The sequence below is a fragment of the Geotrypetes seraphini genome, chromosome 10 (assembly GCF_902459505.1).
Source record: "Geotrypetes seraphini chromosome 10, aGeoSer1.1, whole genome shotgun sequence".
NCBI lineage: Eukaryota > Metazoa > Chordata > Amphibia > Gymnophiona > Dermophiidae > Geotrypetes > Geotrypetes seraphini.
In genome coordinates, this window is record NC_047093.1 from 143,859,342 (window position 1) to 143,874,217 (window position 14,876).

The 14,876-nt window shown below is 45.3% G+C and overlaps 1 protein-coding gene across 1 annotated transcript; it reads left to right on the top strand.

The window, feature by feature from the left end:
* Positions 1-947: 947 nt before the first annotated feature.
* KCNA7 (potassium voltage-gated channel subfamily A member 7) lies at positions 948-13,735 on the top strand. Its single transcript, XM_033960669.1, has 2 exons — positions 948-1,960; positions 10,894-13,735. Exons 1-2 carry the CDS (start codon positions 1,379-1,381, stop codon positions 11,776-11,778), a joined length of 1,467 nt encoding a protein of 488 aa, XP_033816560.1. The 5' UTR covers positions 948-1,378; the 3' UTR covers positions 11,779-13,735.
* Positions 13,736-14,876: the final 1,141 nt, after the last annotated feature.

Genomic DNA, 14,876 nt, shown 5'->3' on the forward strand with positions numbered 1-14,876 from the left:
GAAAAGAATTCGCGGAGACGAAACACACTGATAGTTCCTTGGGTTGTCTAAAACTGCTCTCTGTCGCCCCCCTAGAGCTGCTGCCTAGGCAACAGCCTACTTTGTGTGATGGTTAAGCAGACCCTGCTTGCAGCTCATCTGCTTAGGTTTAGTAGAGACCTTTATGTGATTGCTTTGAATAGTTTTGTGTTCCTAAATTTCCTCAGAAATAGGGATACAGTGGGCTGTACAGTGTTTAGTGCATGCTAAATCCATGAGGGCACCTTAGCAAAAGACCCCATTCAAATTGTGAATGCAAGATGATAGATTTAGGGCGGGGGTTAGTGATCTAGAGGCTTCTTCATAAAGGAGTTGGTTGAAGACTCCTCATTTCACCCCGATCTCCTAACAGGTATTGAGATAGTATGGATTGTCCAGTCACTTCCAACCTTTACTGGAATGGAGGGGAAAGTGGTGCGGGGGAGGTTTCCCAGATCTGTATCTTTCCAGCAATTGTTCTGCCTTTAGGCAGGATCATTATCAAGCCCAAATTGATAAAGCAGACTAGCTTTGGTTATTACACCAATGCACTTAGATTTGGATTCAGTGGATGCAAAAGTTAGATATTCATAGACTGGGGGGGGGGTGTCAACTTTAGCAAGGTGACAGCAGTACCTCAGAGCCATCAAAAAGACCTAAGCTGAGCGCATAGTGTCCATGCACTCCTCTCCGCCTCCTGTGAGCAGGGCTGTATGAGTGCATCTGTTATTTATAGAGGTTCTGCTCTGTCGGATTCTGGAGCATGGCTGGACTGCAGCTTCAGTACTTTACAAGCACTGGGAGCTGGGGGGAGGTAAGGGGAGGAGCTAGGGATGTATATTTTTATTTTGCCTGCAACTTGGAGCTAGTGTCCTTTGGAGAACTTGATACTTGTGAAGTCTGTAAATCTGTTTACACCAGAGAGACTCCCTGAGGGTGGCATTGGGTCCACGGGCTGGGCACAGAGGACAAGAGGAGCAGGAAAAGAAGAAGAAAGAGAAACATAGGGAAAAAGCAAACAGTAGAGGAGGGGATGGGGGAAAGCAATAGCAACAGCGGTGGAGACAAGAAAAAAGAGGATGTGACAGCAAATAGAATGTGAAGTGCCGGAAAAGTTCAGAGAGAAGTGGAAATACCGAGTGAGATGGAGTCAGTTTCTTCATAGACTTGATCTATATGTACATTTGGAGAGGAGCAAAGAGGCAAAGTGAAACCACAGAAGGAGGCAGATGAGGGGTTAAGCCTGAGACAAGGGCCGCTACGGCTGTCTCCCCACATGTCTTTCGAGTGGAGGTTGGCTTTGCTCTGTTGAGGACTATGGATTCCCCATTGGTGCTAGGACGGTCCTGAGCTGCCAACCATGGAACCTGGCACTATGCGTGAAAGGGTGTCGGACGTTTCCCTGCTGCCCACCGTGAGAAACTTCTGTCATCAGAAAAATTGCTGTGAGCGAGTAGTCATCAATGTGTCCGGCTTGCGCTTTGAGACTCAGGTCAGGACACTTGGCCGCTATCCCAGCACTCTCCTCGGAGACCCCTGTAAGCGAATCCAGTTCTTTGACCCTTTGAGAAATGAGTACTTCTTTGACAGGAACCGGCCTTGCTTCGATGCCATCCTGTATTACTATCAGTCAGGGGGTCGCCTTCGCCGTCCAGCTAATGTACCACTGGATGTCTTCTTGGAGGAATTAAAGTTTTATGAACTGGGAGATGAAGTGCTGTCTAAGTTCAGGGAAGATGAGGGCTTCATTAAGGAGGAGGAGACTCCATTACCCAAGCATGAATTTATGAAGCAGGTGTGGCTGTTGTTTGAGCACCCGGACAGCTCCTCTGCCGCCCGCATCATTGCTATCATCTCTGTCATGGTCATCCTCATCTCCATTGTCATTTTCTGCTTGGAGACCTTGCCAGAGTTCAGGGATGAACGGGACATCTCCTTACCTGTAAGTCCCCTCTCACTTCCTTTCTTTTCCTACCACTGCTTAGATCTTGGATTTCATGGGAGGGCAGGGAGGTGGAATTGGACTTTGGTTGGGGCATGGATTTGTGGTTTTGTTCTATAAAGGATTTCAAAGGGAGTTTAAGAGATGACATCTCTCTACATAGCTTTTAAAACTCAGACTTTGTACTTGTAGGTTTAGCACTGCCGGGATATAGCATGTCTGTGAGACCAGCAATTAGGGCCAGGGTGGTATTTCCCTATCTTGTGCAGTAAATCACCTTTCACCACCTGTTATGGCCATAATTCATGACAATACACAAGAGGTGCTTGTCTGACTTGGGGATGGGGTGCTTACTGTTCCAGATCATGAAAGTTGGTTTTTCTCTAGTCCTGGGTTCCAGTCTTACTTTGGAATCTGTGGTTTGGCTTCTGCATCTTGGAAAACAAGATGGCTGAGTCTTTCATGACAGGAGAGTATTTTCAGAAGCATGAATTCAGGAGGGTGCTGGTGGCTGGCTGTATCTTCAGATGCCACTCATGGAAGGCAAGCTCTTTTCTCTCCAGAAAGGTGGCTGAGGAAGAAGAGGGGAAGAAATGAACTAGCTAGGTTTTATTTTATTTTCAGAGAAAAGGTAATGAGTCACGTAAGGCCTGGAGTTGGCAGCAGGACTAAGCATAAGTTTGCTTATGGTAAAGAAAGGGCCTATAGGGACAGTTTTCCAAAACAGTTCCTTGCTTCAGTTAAGTGCTTATGCTTTCAGCTGAAAATTTCCCCTAAATGCTCTTGAAATGTAGGTGCCTGAATTTAGGCCAATGAAGCAAGGGAAAGCCAGGGCTAGGCCCCATATGATATTCCGCCCCTTTATCATTTTTCATAAGGGGCAATGAAAGCTTTAGGTATCTAAATACCTCAGGTAGCTGCTTAAGAGACAGTAGGATGAATCAGCCACATGTGGGTGATGTCATCTGACTGCACCACATATGAGTGGAGGAATGGCCTGTGGTTAGTGTTGGTGCCCTGTGGTTGGGGGCTCTAACCTCAGTACCACTCTCTGTGACCCTAGGCAAGTTATGTAACCTGTTGTCCCAGGTACCATAGTTAGATTGTGAGCCTGCCAGGACAGATAGGGAAAAATACTTGATTACTATTCAATGTAAACCACTTAGGATATAAGTAGTATATACAAAATATATACATATGTGTGGCTGACTTATCCAGCTGTCCACAGAGAACCCCTGTTAAAGGTAAGTAACCTCACTTTCGCAACCTTTCTCCTTCATTCCCCCTGCTTGCCCCTATTTGTCTTTTCTTTTCCATCTCCCAATTTATCCCTCTCTGTCCAATCTCTCAGACTTACTATTCCCCAGCCCGCCTGCCCACCCACCCCGTGCTTCCTGGCCCTGCTGCTCTCTGCATTCATCCTGCTCCACCACTCTTACTTCTTCAGATCATGTAACATCCTACCCCCACCCGTCAAGCTGGGTGGCCTCTGTGGTTCTCTCATTGTTACGCTGCTTCAGATCCCTGAGCCACACAGGCGCCTTCTGTTTCTGACCACAGTATTGCCAGTGATCCTGCTGCTGCTGCTGCTGCTGCTTTTGGCCAGCAAGTTGTAGTTTCTGAGAGAAAATTGGAGGGTTTCTCCTACTTTTTTTTTTTTTTTTGGGGGGGGGGTTCTGCATAGGGTTACCATATGGCTCCAGAAAAAGGAGGACAGATTAAGACATCCAGGCTTTACTTCCACTGAAAGCAATGGAATTAAAATCCATCCTCCTTTTTCTGGAGCCATATGGTAACTCTAGTTTCTGCAGACCCTCAGTATTAGGTTTAGAAAACAGGTCACAGGCTGCAAACCAGTTTCTTAACCACTGAGCAAAGAGATTTCAGTGATCTTTGGTCTTCTGAGGATTTTCTCTAGCAGTGATTCTCAAATGTGCTTAGAAATCTCCAGGTTCAAGAAGCTGTGTGGCAGAATGATATGCAAAGCTGGCTTTTGCATATTTACTTTGGGGTCCATCCCGAGGACACTCAGTTTATTCATTAGACGTCTATGTGGAACACTGTCAAAGGCTTTGCTAAAATCTAAATACACCACATTTATCGCACTCCCTCTATACAATTCTCTGGTCATCCAGTCAAAGGTGATGGCGAAAGCTAGAAGGATGCTAGGGTGCATAGGAAGAGGTATGGCCAGTAGGAAAAAGGAGGTATTGATGCCCCTGTATAAGACTCTGGTGAGACCTTATTTAAAATATTGTGTACAATTCTGGAGGCCGCACCTTAAAAAAGATATAAAAAGGATGGAGTCGGTCCAGAGGAAGGCTACTAAAATGGTGTGTGGTCTTCGTGATAAGACATATGGGGACAGACTTAAAGATCTCAATCTGTATACTTTGGAGGAAAGGCAGGAGAGGGGATATGTGATAGAGACATTTAAATACCTTCATAATGTGAATGCGCATGAGTCGTGTCTCTTTCATTTGAAAAGAAATTGGAATGAGAGGGCATAGGAAGAAATTAAGAGGTGATAGGCTCCGGAGTAATCTAAAGAAATACTTTTTTTTACAAAAAGAGTGGTAGATGGGTGGAACAGTCTCCCGGAAGAGGTGGTGGAGACAGACTGTGTATGAATTCAAGAAAGCCTGGGATAGGCAAGTGGGATCTCTTAGAGAGAGAAAGAGATAATTGTTACTGCAGATGGGCAGACTGGATGGGCCATTTGGCCTTTATCTGCCATCATGTTTCTATGTTATTGTAGATATCCTGAAAACCCTCCATCTAGGGAATCCCTGCTCTGGAGCCTCCCAATGCAGACCCATCACTGTGGAAAACAGCACTTCAAGCAAAGGTTGCAGCTCCCTCCCCTTCCTCTGCATCACTTGCCTTCCCCAACTGGCTCTGTAGCCCCCCCCCCATCCTCTGGCCATCTGCATTTTGGAGCAGGCTGAGCAAATATTGATCTTCTTGGGGAGATCATGCAAGCATGTCTGGGGAGAGAATTATATAGATGGGGATTGAGTTTGGTTGCACCTCAGCCTGCATGCTTCTGTCTCCATTCCTTTCTTTGGAGTCCTTTGTCCTCTCCTGTATGGACCACTGCAGCGTGCTCCTAAATGAGCTCACTGCAAAAAACCTCCATTGATTCAAGAGTACAAAATGCTGCCATCTGACTCCTGAAGAACCTCCACCTGCAAGACCCGATCGCCCTGGCATTGTGCACTGCCCATTGGCTGACGATCGGCAAATGATGTATATTTAAAGGCCTAGTAATGGCCTACAAACTCTTCCGCAACATGGTACCAGCCTATATGGCCTACAAACTGTCGCCCTACACTCCGAATTGACTAATCTGCTAACAAGATGAAAAGCGATTACTCGTGCCCTCGGGATGCGCCCTTCACCTTGAGGACACCTGGAAAAGATCTTACTTGCACTCCATACCGTGCCTCTGGAATAAACTATCTACCCACATTAGATCATTGGAAGGTCTACTGAGCTTCAGGAAGGCAGTAAAAACTCACCTCTTCCCCTGACCCTCTATGAGAGTGTGCCAATCTAAATTCCCGTAACCTTATGACGAAGTACCCCAACCCTCAAGTCTCAAACGCTATGTGATTCATCCTATGACAGACCATACCATGTTTTTTCATTCAGTGTTCTTCCACACCTTGTCATACTGTTCACCATCTTTGTCCTAATATACTAGACTATACTTTACACCATATTTACCATATGTTTGCCATGCCACAATCTCTCTTTACCATGTCTTCCAAGCTATGCACACTTGCCTTACTATTTTTGCCAAGTTATGTCTCACTTTGTCAGCCATGCTTGTAATACTCTGACTGCCGTGCTATGCTCCGCCATTCTGTGCTCACCAGGCTATGTCTCATCATACCATGTTTTGTCAATTTGTTTTACCATGCTTTGTTAACTGTTTCCCATCTCTATCAGACAATGGTTGCCTTGCTATTTTCTACCATACAATGTCTGAGAGTGTGGTGCATGGGTTATAACTACAGCCTTGGCACCCTGAGATTGTGGGTTCAAGACCATCTTGGCCACTGTGACCCTGAGCAGGTCACCTGGTCCCCCATTGCTCCTGGTACATCAGATAGATTGTGAGCCTGTCAGGACAGATAGGGAAAAATGCTTGAGTACCTGAAAAAATTCATGTAAACCATTCTGAGCTCCCCTGGGAGAACAGTATAGAAAATTGAATAAATAAATACAAGTACCAGTAATATGCTGCACCACTTCCTCCTTGTCCATCCATCATTGACACATTGCCTGCTCCTGAGGGCACCTCATATCTAAAGTTGCTAGCAAACTGTGGAAAGGTGGTTCCCCCTTCCCCTGTAACTCCTCAGTTGGATGGTCTACTGAATTAACTCATAACGTTCCAGTCTGTCTGCTTTTTGTGGCCTCACCAGCCAATCAGCCCTGAGGAATATCCTTAGCGGCAGAAGTGATCACATGGTCATTGGGAGCCATTCAAAGCCACCCAGGATTTGTCTTCTGTCCTTGCTGCATTGCATCTGTGAACTCAGTTCCACTCGCTCTAAGAAATACAGGAAGAGAAATTAAACCAGGTGAGACCTAGATAGGCTCAGTGTGTCTCTGTAAACCCCTATCCGTCAAAGCCTGCCTGTGGTTAATGCTTTATTTCCATAGCACTGTTGTGTGTACGTTGTCAGAGTGGAGCCTTGTGAAGTCAGGACACAGAATGAAATAATTATAGAAACTGATTTGCTACTCACTTTCTGTTTCTGCAGGGCTAATAAGAGAAGTTAAGAGAAGGAAGCTGGTTAGACTCAAAATTGCCACTGGGCTGAGACTAGTCTAAAAATGCCCAGCTTATGGGGGTCTCTTGAATCTCTTTCACAAGCATTTTCAGGGGGCGGTAGCCCAAATCTCTGGTCACTCTTATCTCACTGTTTTGTGTACCTAGAACCCTGCAGAACACACTGACTTTCCAACCCCCGAAGGGTGGTAAGAGCCTCTGAGTCCCTCCTATAGTGAATGAATATATAGCACACAGCAATGCTTGATGACAGACAGCATCCCCAGGGTGACAAGCAGATGGACTGTATGTTATTGTTAGACAGAAAAAAACACAGGCATATCTTGTGTCCTGTTTTACAACACACAGACACAGATTAACACAAACTTGTAATGCACAGAGCTAGACACATGCCCTCTTGCATCACTTTGGTCTCATATCCCTCTCATAGGACCATAACACTCACATGCTCTCTTTTCATAGAAACATAGTAGATGACGGCAGATAAGACCCGAATGGTCCATCCAGTCTGCCCAACCTGATTCAATTTAAATTTTTAAATTTTTTTCTTCTTAGCTATTTCTGGGAAAGAATCCAAAGCTCTACCCGGTACTGTGCTTGGGTTCCAACTGCCGAAATCTCTGTTAAGACTTACTCCAGCCCATCTACACCCTCCCAGCCATTGAAGCCCTCCCCAGCCCATCCTCCACCAAACGGTCATATACAGACACAGACCATGCAAGTCTGCCCAGTACTGGCCTTAGTTCAATATTTAATCTTATTTTCTGATTCTAGGCCCTTTGTGTTCATCCCACGCTTCTTTGAACTCAGTCACAGTTTTACTCTCCACCAACTCTCTTTGGAGCGCATTCCAGGCATTCTCCGTAAAGTAGAATTTCCTAACATTGCTCTTGAATCTACCACCCCTCAACCTCAAATTATGTCCTCTGGTTTTACCATTTTCCTTTCTCTGAAAAAGATTTTGTTCTACGTTAATACCCTTCAAGTATTTGAACGTCTGAATCATATCTCCCCTGTCTCTCCTTTCCTCTAGGGTATACATATTCAGGGCTCCCAATCTCTCCTCATACGTCTTCTGGCGCAAGCCTCCTATCATTTTCGTCGCCCTCCTCTGGACCGCCTCAAGTCTTCTTACGTTCTTCGCCAGATACGGTCTCCAAAATTGAACACAATACTCCAAGTGGGGCCTTACCAATGACATGTACAGGGGCATCAACACCTTCTTCCTTCTACTGACTACGCCTCTCTTTATACAGCCCAGCATCCTTCTGGCAGCAGCCACTGCCTTGTCACACTGTTTTTCACCTTTAGATCTTCGGACACTATAACCCGAAGGTCCCTCTCCCCGTCCGTGCATATCAGCTTCTCACCTACCAGCATATACAATTCCTTCTGATTATTAATCCCCAAATGCATTACTCTGCATTTCTTTGCATTGAATTTTAGTTGCCAGGCATTAGACCATTCCTCTAACTTTTGCAGATCCTTTTTCATATTTTCCACTCCCTCTTCAGTGTCTATTCTGTTACAAATCTTGGTATCATCTGCAAAAAGGCACACTTTTCCTTCTAACCCTTCAGCAATGTCACTCACAAACATATTGAACAGGATTGGCCCCAGCACTGATCCCTGAGGGACTCCACTACTCACCTTTCCTTCCTTCCATTAACCACCACCCTCTGGCGTCTGTCCGACAGCCAGTTTCTGACCCAGTTCACCACTTTGGGTCCTAACTTCAGCCCTTCAAGTTTGTTCAACAGCCTCCTATGAGGAACTGTATCAAAGGCTTTGCTGAAATCCAAGTAAATTACATCTAGCATATGTCCTCGATCCAGCTCTCTGGTCACCCAATCAAAAAATTCAATCAGGTTCGTTTGGCACGATTTACCTTTTGTAAAGCCATGTTGCCTCGGATCCTGTAACCCATTAGATTCAAGGAAGTACACTATCCTTTCTTTCAGCAAAACTTCCATTATTTTTCCAACAACTGAAGTGAGGCTCACCAGCCTGTAGTTTCCTGCTTCATCCCTGTGACCATTTTTATGAATAGGGACCACATCCGCTCTCCTCCAATCCCCAGGAATCACTCCCATCTCCAGAGATTTGTTGAACAAGTCTTTAATAGGACTCGCCAGAACCTCTCTGAGCTCCCTTAGTATCCTGGGATGGATCCCGTCTGGTCCCATCGCTTTGTCCACCTTCAGTTTTTCAAGTTGCTCATAAACACCCTCCTCCGTGAACGGCGCAGAATCTACTCCATTTTCTCGTGTAACTTTGCTAGACAATCTCGGTCCTTCTCCAGGATTTTCTTCTGTGAACACAAAACAGAAGTATTTGTTTAGCATATTCGCTTTCTCCTCATCACTTTCCACATATTGGTTCCCAGCATCTTTTAGCCTAGCAATTCCATTTTTCATCTTCCTCCTGTCACTAATATACCTGAAAAAATTTTTGTCTCCCTTTTTTACATTTTTAGCCATTTGTTCTTCCGCCAGACGTATCTCTCTCTTGGCTTCTTTCAGTTTCACCCTGTAGTCCTTTCTGCTCTCCTCTTCTTGGGTTTTTTTATATTTCACGAACGCCAACTCTTTCACCTTTATTTTCTCAGTCACTAGGTTGGAGAACCATATCGGCTTCCTTTTTCTCTTGTTTTTATTGATTTTCTTCACATAAAGATCCGTAGCCATTTTTATCGCTCCTTTCAGCTTAGACCACTGTCTTTCCACTTCTCTTATGTCCTCCCATCCTAACAGCTATTTCTTCAGGTACTCTCCCATAGCATTAAAGTCCGTACGTTTGAAATCTAGGACTTTAAGTATCGTGCGGCCGCTCTCCACTTTAGCCGTTATATCAAACCAAACCGTTTGATGATCGCTACTTCCCAGGTGAGCACCCACTCGAACATTAGAGATACTCTCTCCATTTGTGAGGACCAGATCCATTATCGCTTTTTCCCTTGTGGGTTCCGTCACCATTTATCTGAGAGAGCCTCTTGAAAGGCATCCACAATCTCCCTACTTCTTTCCGATTCTGCAAACAGAACATTCCAGTCTGCATCCGGCAGGTTGAAATCTCCCAACAGCAGAACCTCCTCTTTCCTTCCAAACGTTTGGATATCCACAATCAGATCCTTATCAATTTTCCTTCTTTATCGGCTGTGCATTTCTATAGCTATCTCATCTTCAGACTCAAGTTTCCCCTTTCTGAACTTACTGGCCATTCTCTGCACACATCACCACTATTTCACCCCACAGAGAACCTCATGGCACTCCATCATAGGCACACACACACTCCTCCCATCTCTTTCTGTTGTGCATTTCGATCTCTATCTCACTCAAGGATCCCACTGGCCATTCTGCACATCACCTCTGTTTTGTCTCACAGAGAAATTCATAGCACTCCATCACAGTGCACGCATTCTCTCTCTTCTCCCATTTTCCTCTGCTGTACATTTCTATCTGTCTCACTCTGGGATCCATGCTTCACATTTCTGGATCCACTGGCCCTTTTGCACACGTATGGCCACTCTTTCATCCTATGGAGAACCTCATGTCACTTCTTTTACAAAGTCCAGTGCAGCATGCACATCAGAGGGAGACAGCACAGATAGGAATATTACCACTTTCCTGCCTCTGAGAAGGTCTCCTTAAGTGACAGGATTGAGTCAAATTAGTTGTTATCTGAAAATGTAAAATCCCAAAATGTTGTGTCTTTCTTGCAATAAACAAGCTGAGGCAGATTCCTTCCTTAATTGAGGCTCTGGTCCTCTGACACTATTCCACCTCAACACTCCCACAAATGTTTATCTAGGCCTTGTTTTTCACAGAATTAGGAAGTCAATTAAAGGAATTTGCCACATAACGCCTTCCAGCTGGTACAACCTTAGAATCCATGACATTTATCAGATCTCATTTGTTACAAGGATGGCTCAGAGCATCCTAGAGAGGTACTTTAGAGCAGTCCTTTGTTGTGTGACAAGGGTCTGAATATTGGAATATCAGAAGATGCTACACGGCAGGAGTGAGGTACACTGGCAGCACTTTGAGTGGGAGGGTCTCAGTACTGAAATAGCAAGCAGAGCTGCAGGTGCATGGCGAGCCAACCCTATTTACTGTTTTCTTTTTTCCAGATCCCACCCCATCACAACAGAGGAAACACCACACATATTCTGGTCCAGAGAAGTCCTTTTGAAGACCCTTTCTTTATTGTGGAAACTATTTGCATCTGTTGGTTCTCCTTTGAGCTTCTGGTTCGCTTCGCCACCTGCCCCAGCAAGCCAGCCTTTTTCAAGGACATCATGAACATGATTGACTTTGTGGCCATCATCCCTTACTTTGTGGCCCTGGGGACTGAACTGGCACGCCATAAGGGAGTCGGCCAGCCAGCCATGTCACTGGCCATCCTCAGGGTCATCCGTTTAGTGAGAGTTTTCCGTATCTTTAAGCTCTCCCGACACTCCAAGGGGCTGCAAATCCTTGGCCAGACGCTGAAGGCCAGCATGAGAGAGCTGGGCCTGCTGATTTTCTTTCTCTTTATTGGGGTCATCCTCTTCTCCAGCTCTGTCTACTTTGCTGAGGCTGACCATGAGGACACAAACTTCACAAGCATCCCAGAGGCCTTCTGGTGGGCTGTTGTGACCATGACCACAGTGGGCTATGGGGATATGTCTCCTGTGACAGTAGCTGGAAAATTGGTGGGTTCGCTGTGTGCCATCGCTGGTGTCCTGACCATTTCCCTGCCTGTACCAGTCATTGTGTCCAACTTCAGCTACTTTTACCACCGGGAAACTGAGTGCTCAGACACGGGCCAGTATGACCATATCAGTAGCTGCCCCAATGTGTCCTGTTGCACATCCAATTCATTGGAAAAGGAACCTTTGGAGGCTGGCAACAATGTGAAGCTCTTGTACACCAACCCCAACTCAGACCTTCTGGATGGAGTTTGCCTTATAGACAGAGGACAGCTAGAGCCTTTGAATCTTGCTCAACCTACCCACCTGATCACTCAGGTGTGACTTGCAGACTTTGCTTTCCTCCCTCTCCCCCTTCCTGTTGAAGTGTCTTACTAATAACCAGGGATCCTTGAAGATCATGCCAGTGATAAAGGGGAGAAAAGTCAAAGCAATAAACTCAAGGAGGATTCCCATGCCACAATGTGCTCTGCAAAACAAGGGTGTCATTTTTTGGTGAACACTGCAGAGCACTGACATGGGCAAGACTGATTTTTTTTTTTGTGAGGTCTGAGGGTAACATGGGTGGGCACCAGGCAGTGATGATGTGGTCACTGGCTTCAGGTTCCTCTCATTCGCCTATGCTGCTGCCACTGACTGGATGGACCTGACTCCAAAGTGGAGGGACCATGGCTCACTCATAGCTATAGCCCAGATGCAGAGTTGGGGGTTAGGAGTTTCTTTTCCAGTGTTTGCAGCCTACAGAAATCTAGAAGTGTTTCTGAGCTGAATATCCTCCTTCTTTCTGTTTTCCTCTTCTCTCCCTTCATGAGTCACAGGTTTAAGCAATAAACTTACTGCCTGGTAGTATTAGCCCTGTTCAGCAAGAATGGTAAGGTCTTAAGGTTGCCAACAGATTCATCTGATAAGGTTGATCCAATCTCGGGTTTACCCTATTGCATGTTGGGATTAGTAGTCTTGTTTTTCTTAGGGAATGTAATGGGAACATCAGACTACAAGTCCCTGCATGCAGCAAGGTAAACCCAGGACTGAATCAACCCAGTCAGGAGAGTCCTTATGTGAGTCATACATCCAGATTGTGAAAGATTCCCTGAGAAAGGCTGGGGTTCCCCACTGGCCCTTCAACTTGACCAGTTCAGAAAACTCTAGATTCAAGTTGTGCAGAGGGCATAACCTCTCCTTCTCTCCTTGACCAGCAGATTGCCATGAAACTTCAGAAATGCATTTTTGATTTACATGTGCCAAAGTCAGAGATCTGGAGCCTCAGCTAAAGGAGAAAAACAGATTCACCAGTTACAAGAGTGCTGGAGAATGGATTGAGTGGGATCTACCAGAGAGGCAAAAAGAGTCTTTTCTCCAAGGAAAGTCAAAGAAATATTACAAAAAGAATCTGTTTGTGTGACCTGTTGCTCTTTATAGGACTCTATGAGAATGGTTATCATACAGTCAGGAAACTCTCAAAAGATTAATAGCATGAGATGCCAAGGAGAGCCTTGGAGACGGAGTGTCATCTCAGTGCTACAACGAGGCTCTTTGTGCTATATATATCATTTTGTATATTGGGCAACTGTCACACTTCATAGGAAGGAGATGTTTCACACTAGAGACACTGACCTCAGAAGCTAGTTTCACAGTCACAGGGTTTCTTTCTTTTCCCTATTAACATCCAGCAGCAGTTGAAGAGAAACACTCCATTCCCACACAACTTTACTAGGACATAGTGCAGTGTCCTTTAAGGAAACTGCCACCATGTTATGACGATAAGTTCTTGATTCCACCCATGAGGTTCTCAGCATTCACCACTTACTCCAGAGGTCAAGCCTGAGACTGCAGTCCTTCCCAGAGGAAGAACTGACAGGTGCTAAAGGTAGGCAATAGCAAAATCACTCCCAACTAATAGTACAGCCTCCAGCTTACCTTTGAGAGAGAGAGTTTAAGGGCTAGATCCACAAAGTAAATCGATCGTGTACCGATTGGTTTACGAGCCCTTTGCGACCTGATTTCCCTCCGACCCAATTCACTAACCTAGTGATCCCATCCCGATCCGTTCATGCAAATGAGGAGAATTGGCATGCAAAGCAGGAAGGAAGTGATTCACTAAAATAAAAAAAAGCAACACCAACTGGGCTGGCCAATCCAAAGTAAGCGACCAGGACCAGTCACTGAGGTCCTTTCCGACTGCCCTGCCTTCTGCTGCCCTGCTTCTCTGCCCTGATCTGCTCTCTGCCCCAACTCAGCCCTGATCTCCTGCCTCACCAAATCTCTCCTGCCGCCCCGACTCAGCCCAGATCTCCTGCCTGCCCCGAATCTCTCCTGCCGCCTGACTCAGCCCTGATCTCCTGCCCTTCCCCGCACTGCGAGCCCGTTAAAAGCAGGTTAAAACCACGGGCTCACTGGGCTGTTTAAAAAAGTAAAAGTTTTTTTAAAAAGTTGCAGCTCTTAGACCATCTACAGATGGTCTGCGCATGTGTCGGGATTGCTCTCTAGCGATCCGTGCTTGGGTGGGGGGTGTGTCAACAATCATCCCCATTTGCATGCAGGCCTTTTATGAATTCATCGGCCTGCATGCAATCGGGCATGGATTAGACACGGAATTGGGGGTTAGTGAAGAAAAATTTGCGACAAGCTTTACTGAATTGATCGGCCAGAATGACTCAGAAATGGATAGGACACGAATAGGATAGATTTGTGGACTTTAGTGAATCTAGCACAAAAACTTTAAATCGATAAATGTAAAAAACTCACATCATTAGCCACCTTCCTAAATTTCAATAGCACCAACCTCTTTTCTTCCTCAGATCATTTACCTCCATAGTCTTCAAAGGCTTCACCCTCTTACTAAATATCTCTTCCCCAAGTCATTCACACCCATAGATATCAATGGCGTCGCATCTTAAAAATCTCTTTCCACATCATTCACCCGAATAAACTTCAAAGGCTTCACCCTCTTAATATCTCTCTCTCCCCCCCACATCATTCACTCCCATAGACTTCAATGAAGTCATCCTTTTAAATATCTCTTCCCTACATCATTCAAACCTCAGACTTCATTGGTATCACCCTTTTAAATATTTCTCCCAACATCATTCACTTCTGTTAACATTGATAGCATCAATCTGTCTCTTCTACACGTCATAGGCTTCAGAAATGCCATTATTATAATCATAAAAGGAAGTGCTTTTTCTGACTCACAGCATTATAGTATCATTGTCCCTGCTGAAGTTATAACATTATTATAATCATGGCAGCCATTTATGAAGACCTCAGTAGTATCCACCTCTTGAATACCTTTGGGTTAGTGAAAAATCACAAAACATCCCAGCCAGTCATAATTTATCAGAGGGAGAAGCATATTGTTGGCTCAAACTTTATTTAGTTAGTTATCCTTACATTTCAGTGCTGTTTATTTTAGACTTGAAAAG

What these genes read in the sequence shown, in the direction of transcription:
- KCNA7 (XM_033960669.1), top strand. Translation starts at nt 1,379, where the DNA reads ATGGAACCTGGCACTATGCGTGAAAGGGTGTCGGACGTTTCCCTGCTG. An exon ending in AACGGGACATCTCCTTACCT is followed by an intron (nt 1,961 to 10,893) that starts GTAAGTCCCCTC and finishes TCTTTTTTCCAG; the next exon opens with ATCCCACCCCATCACAACAG.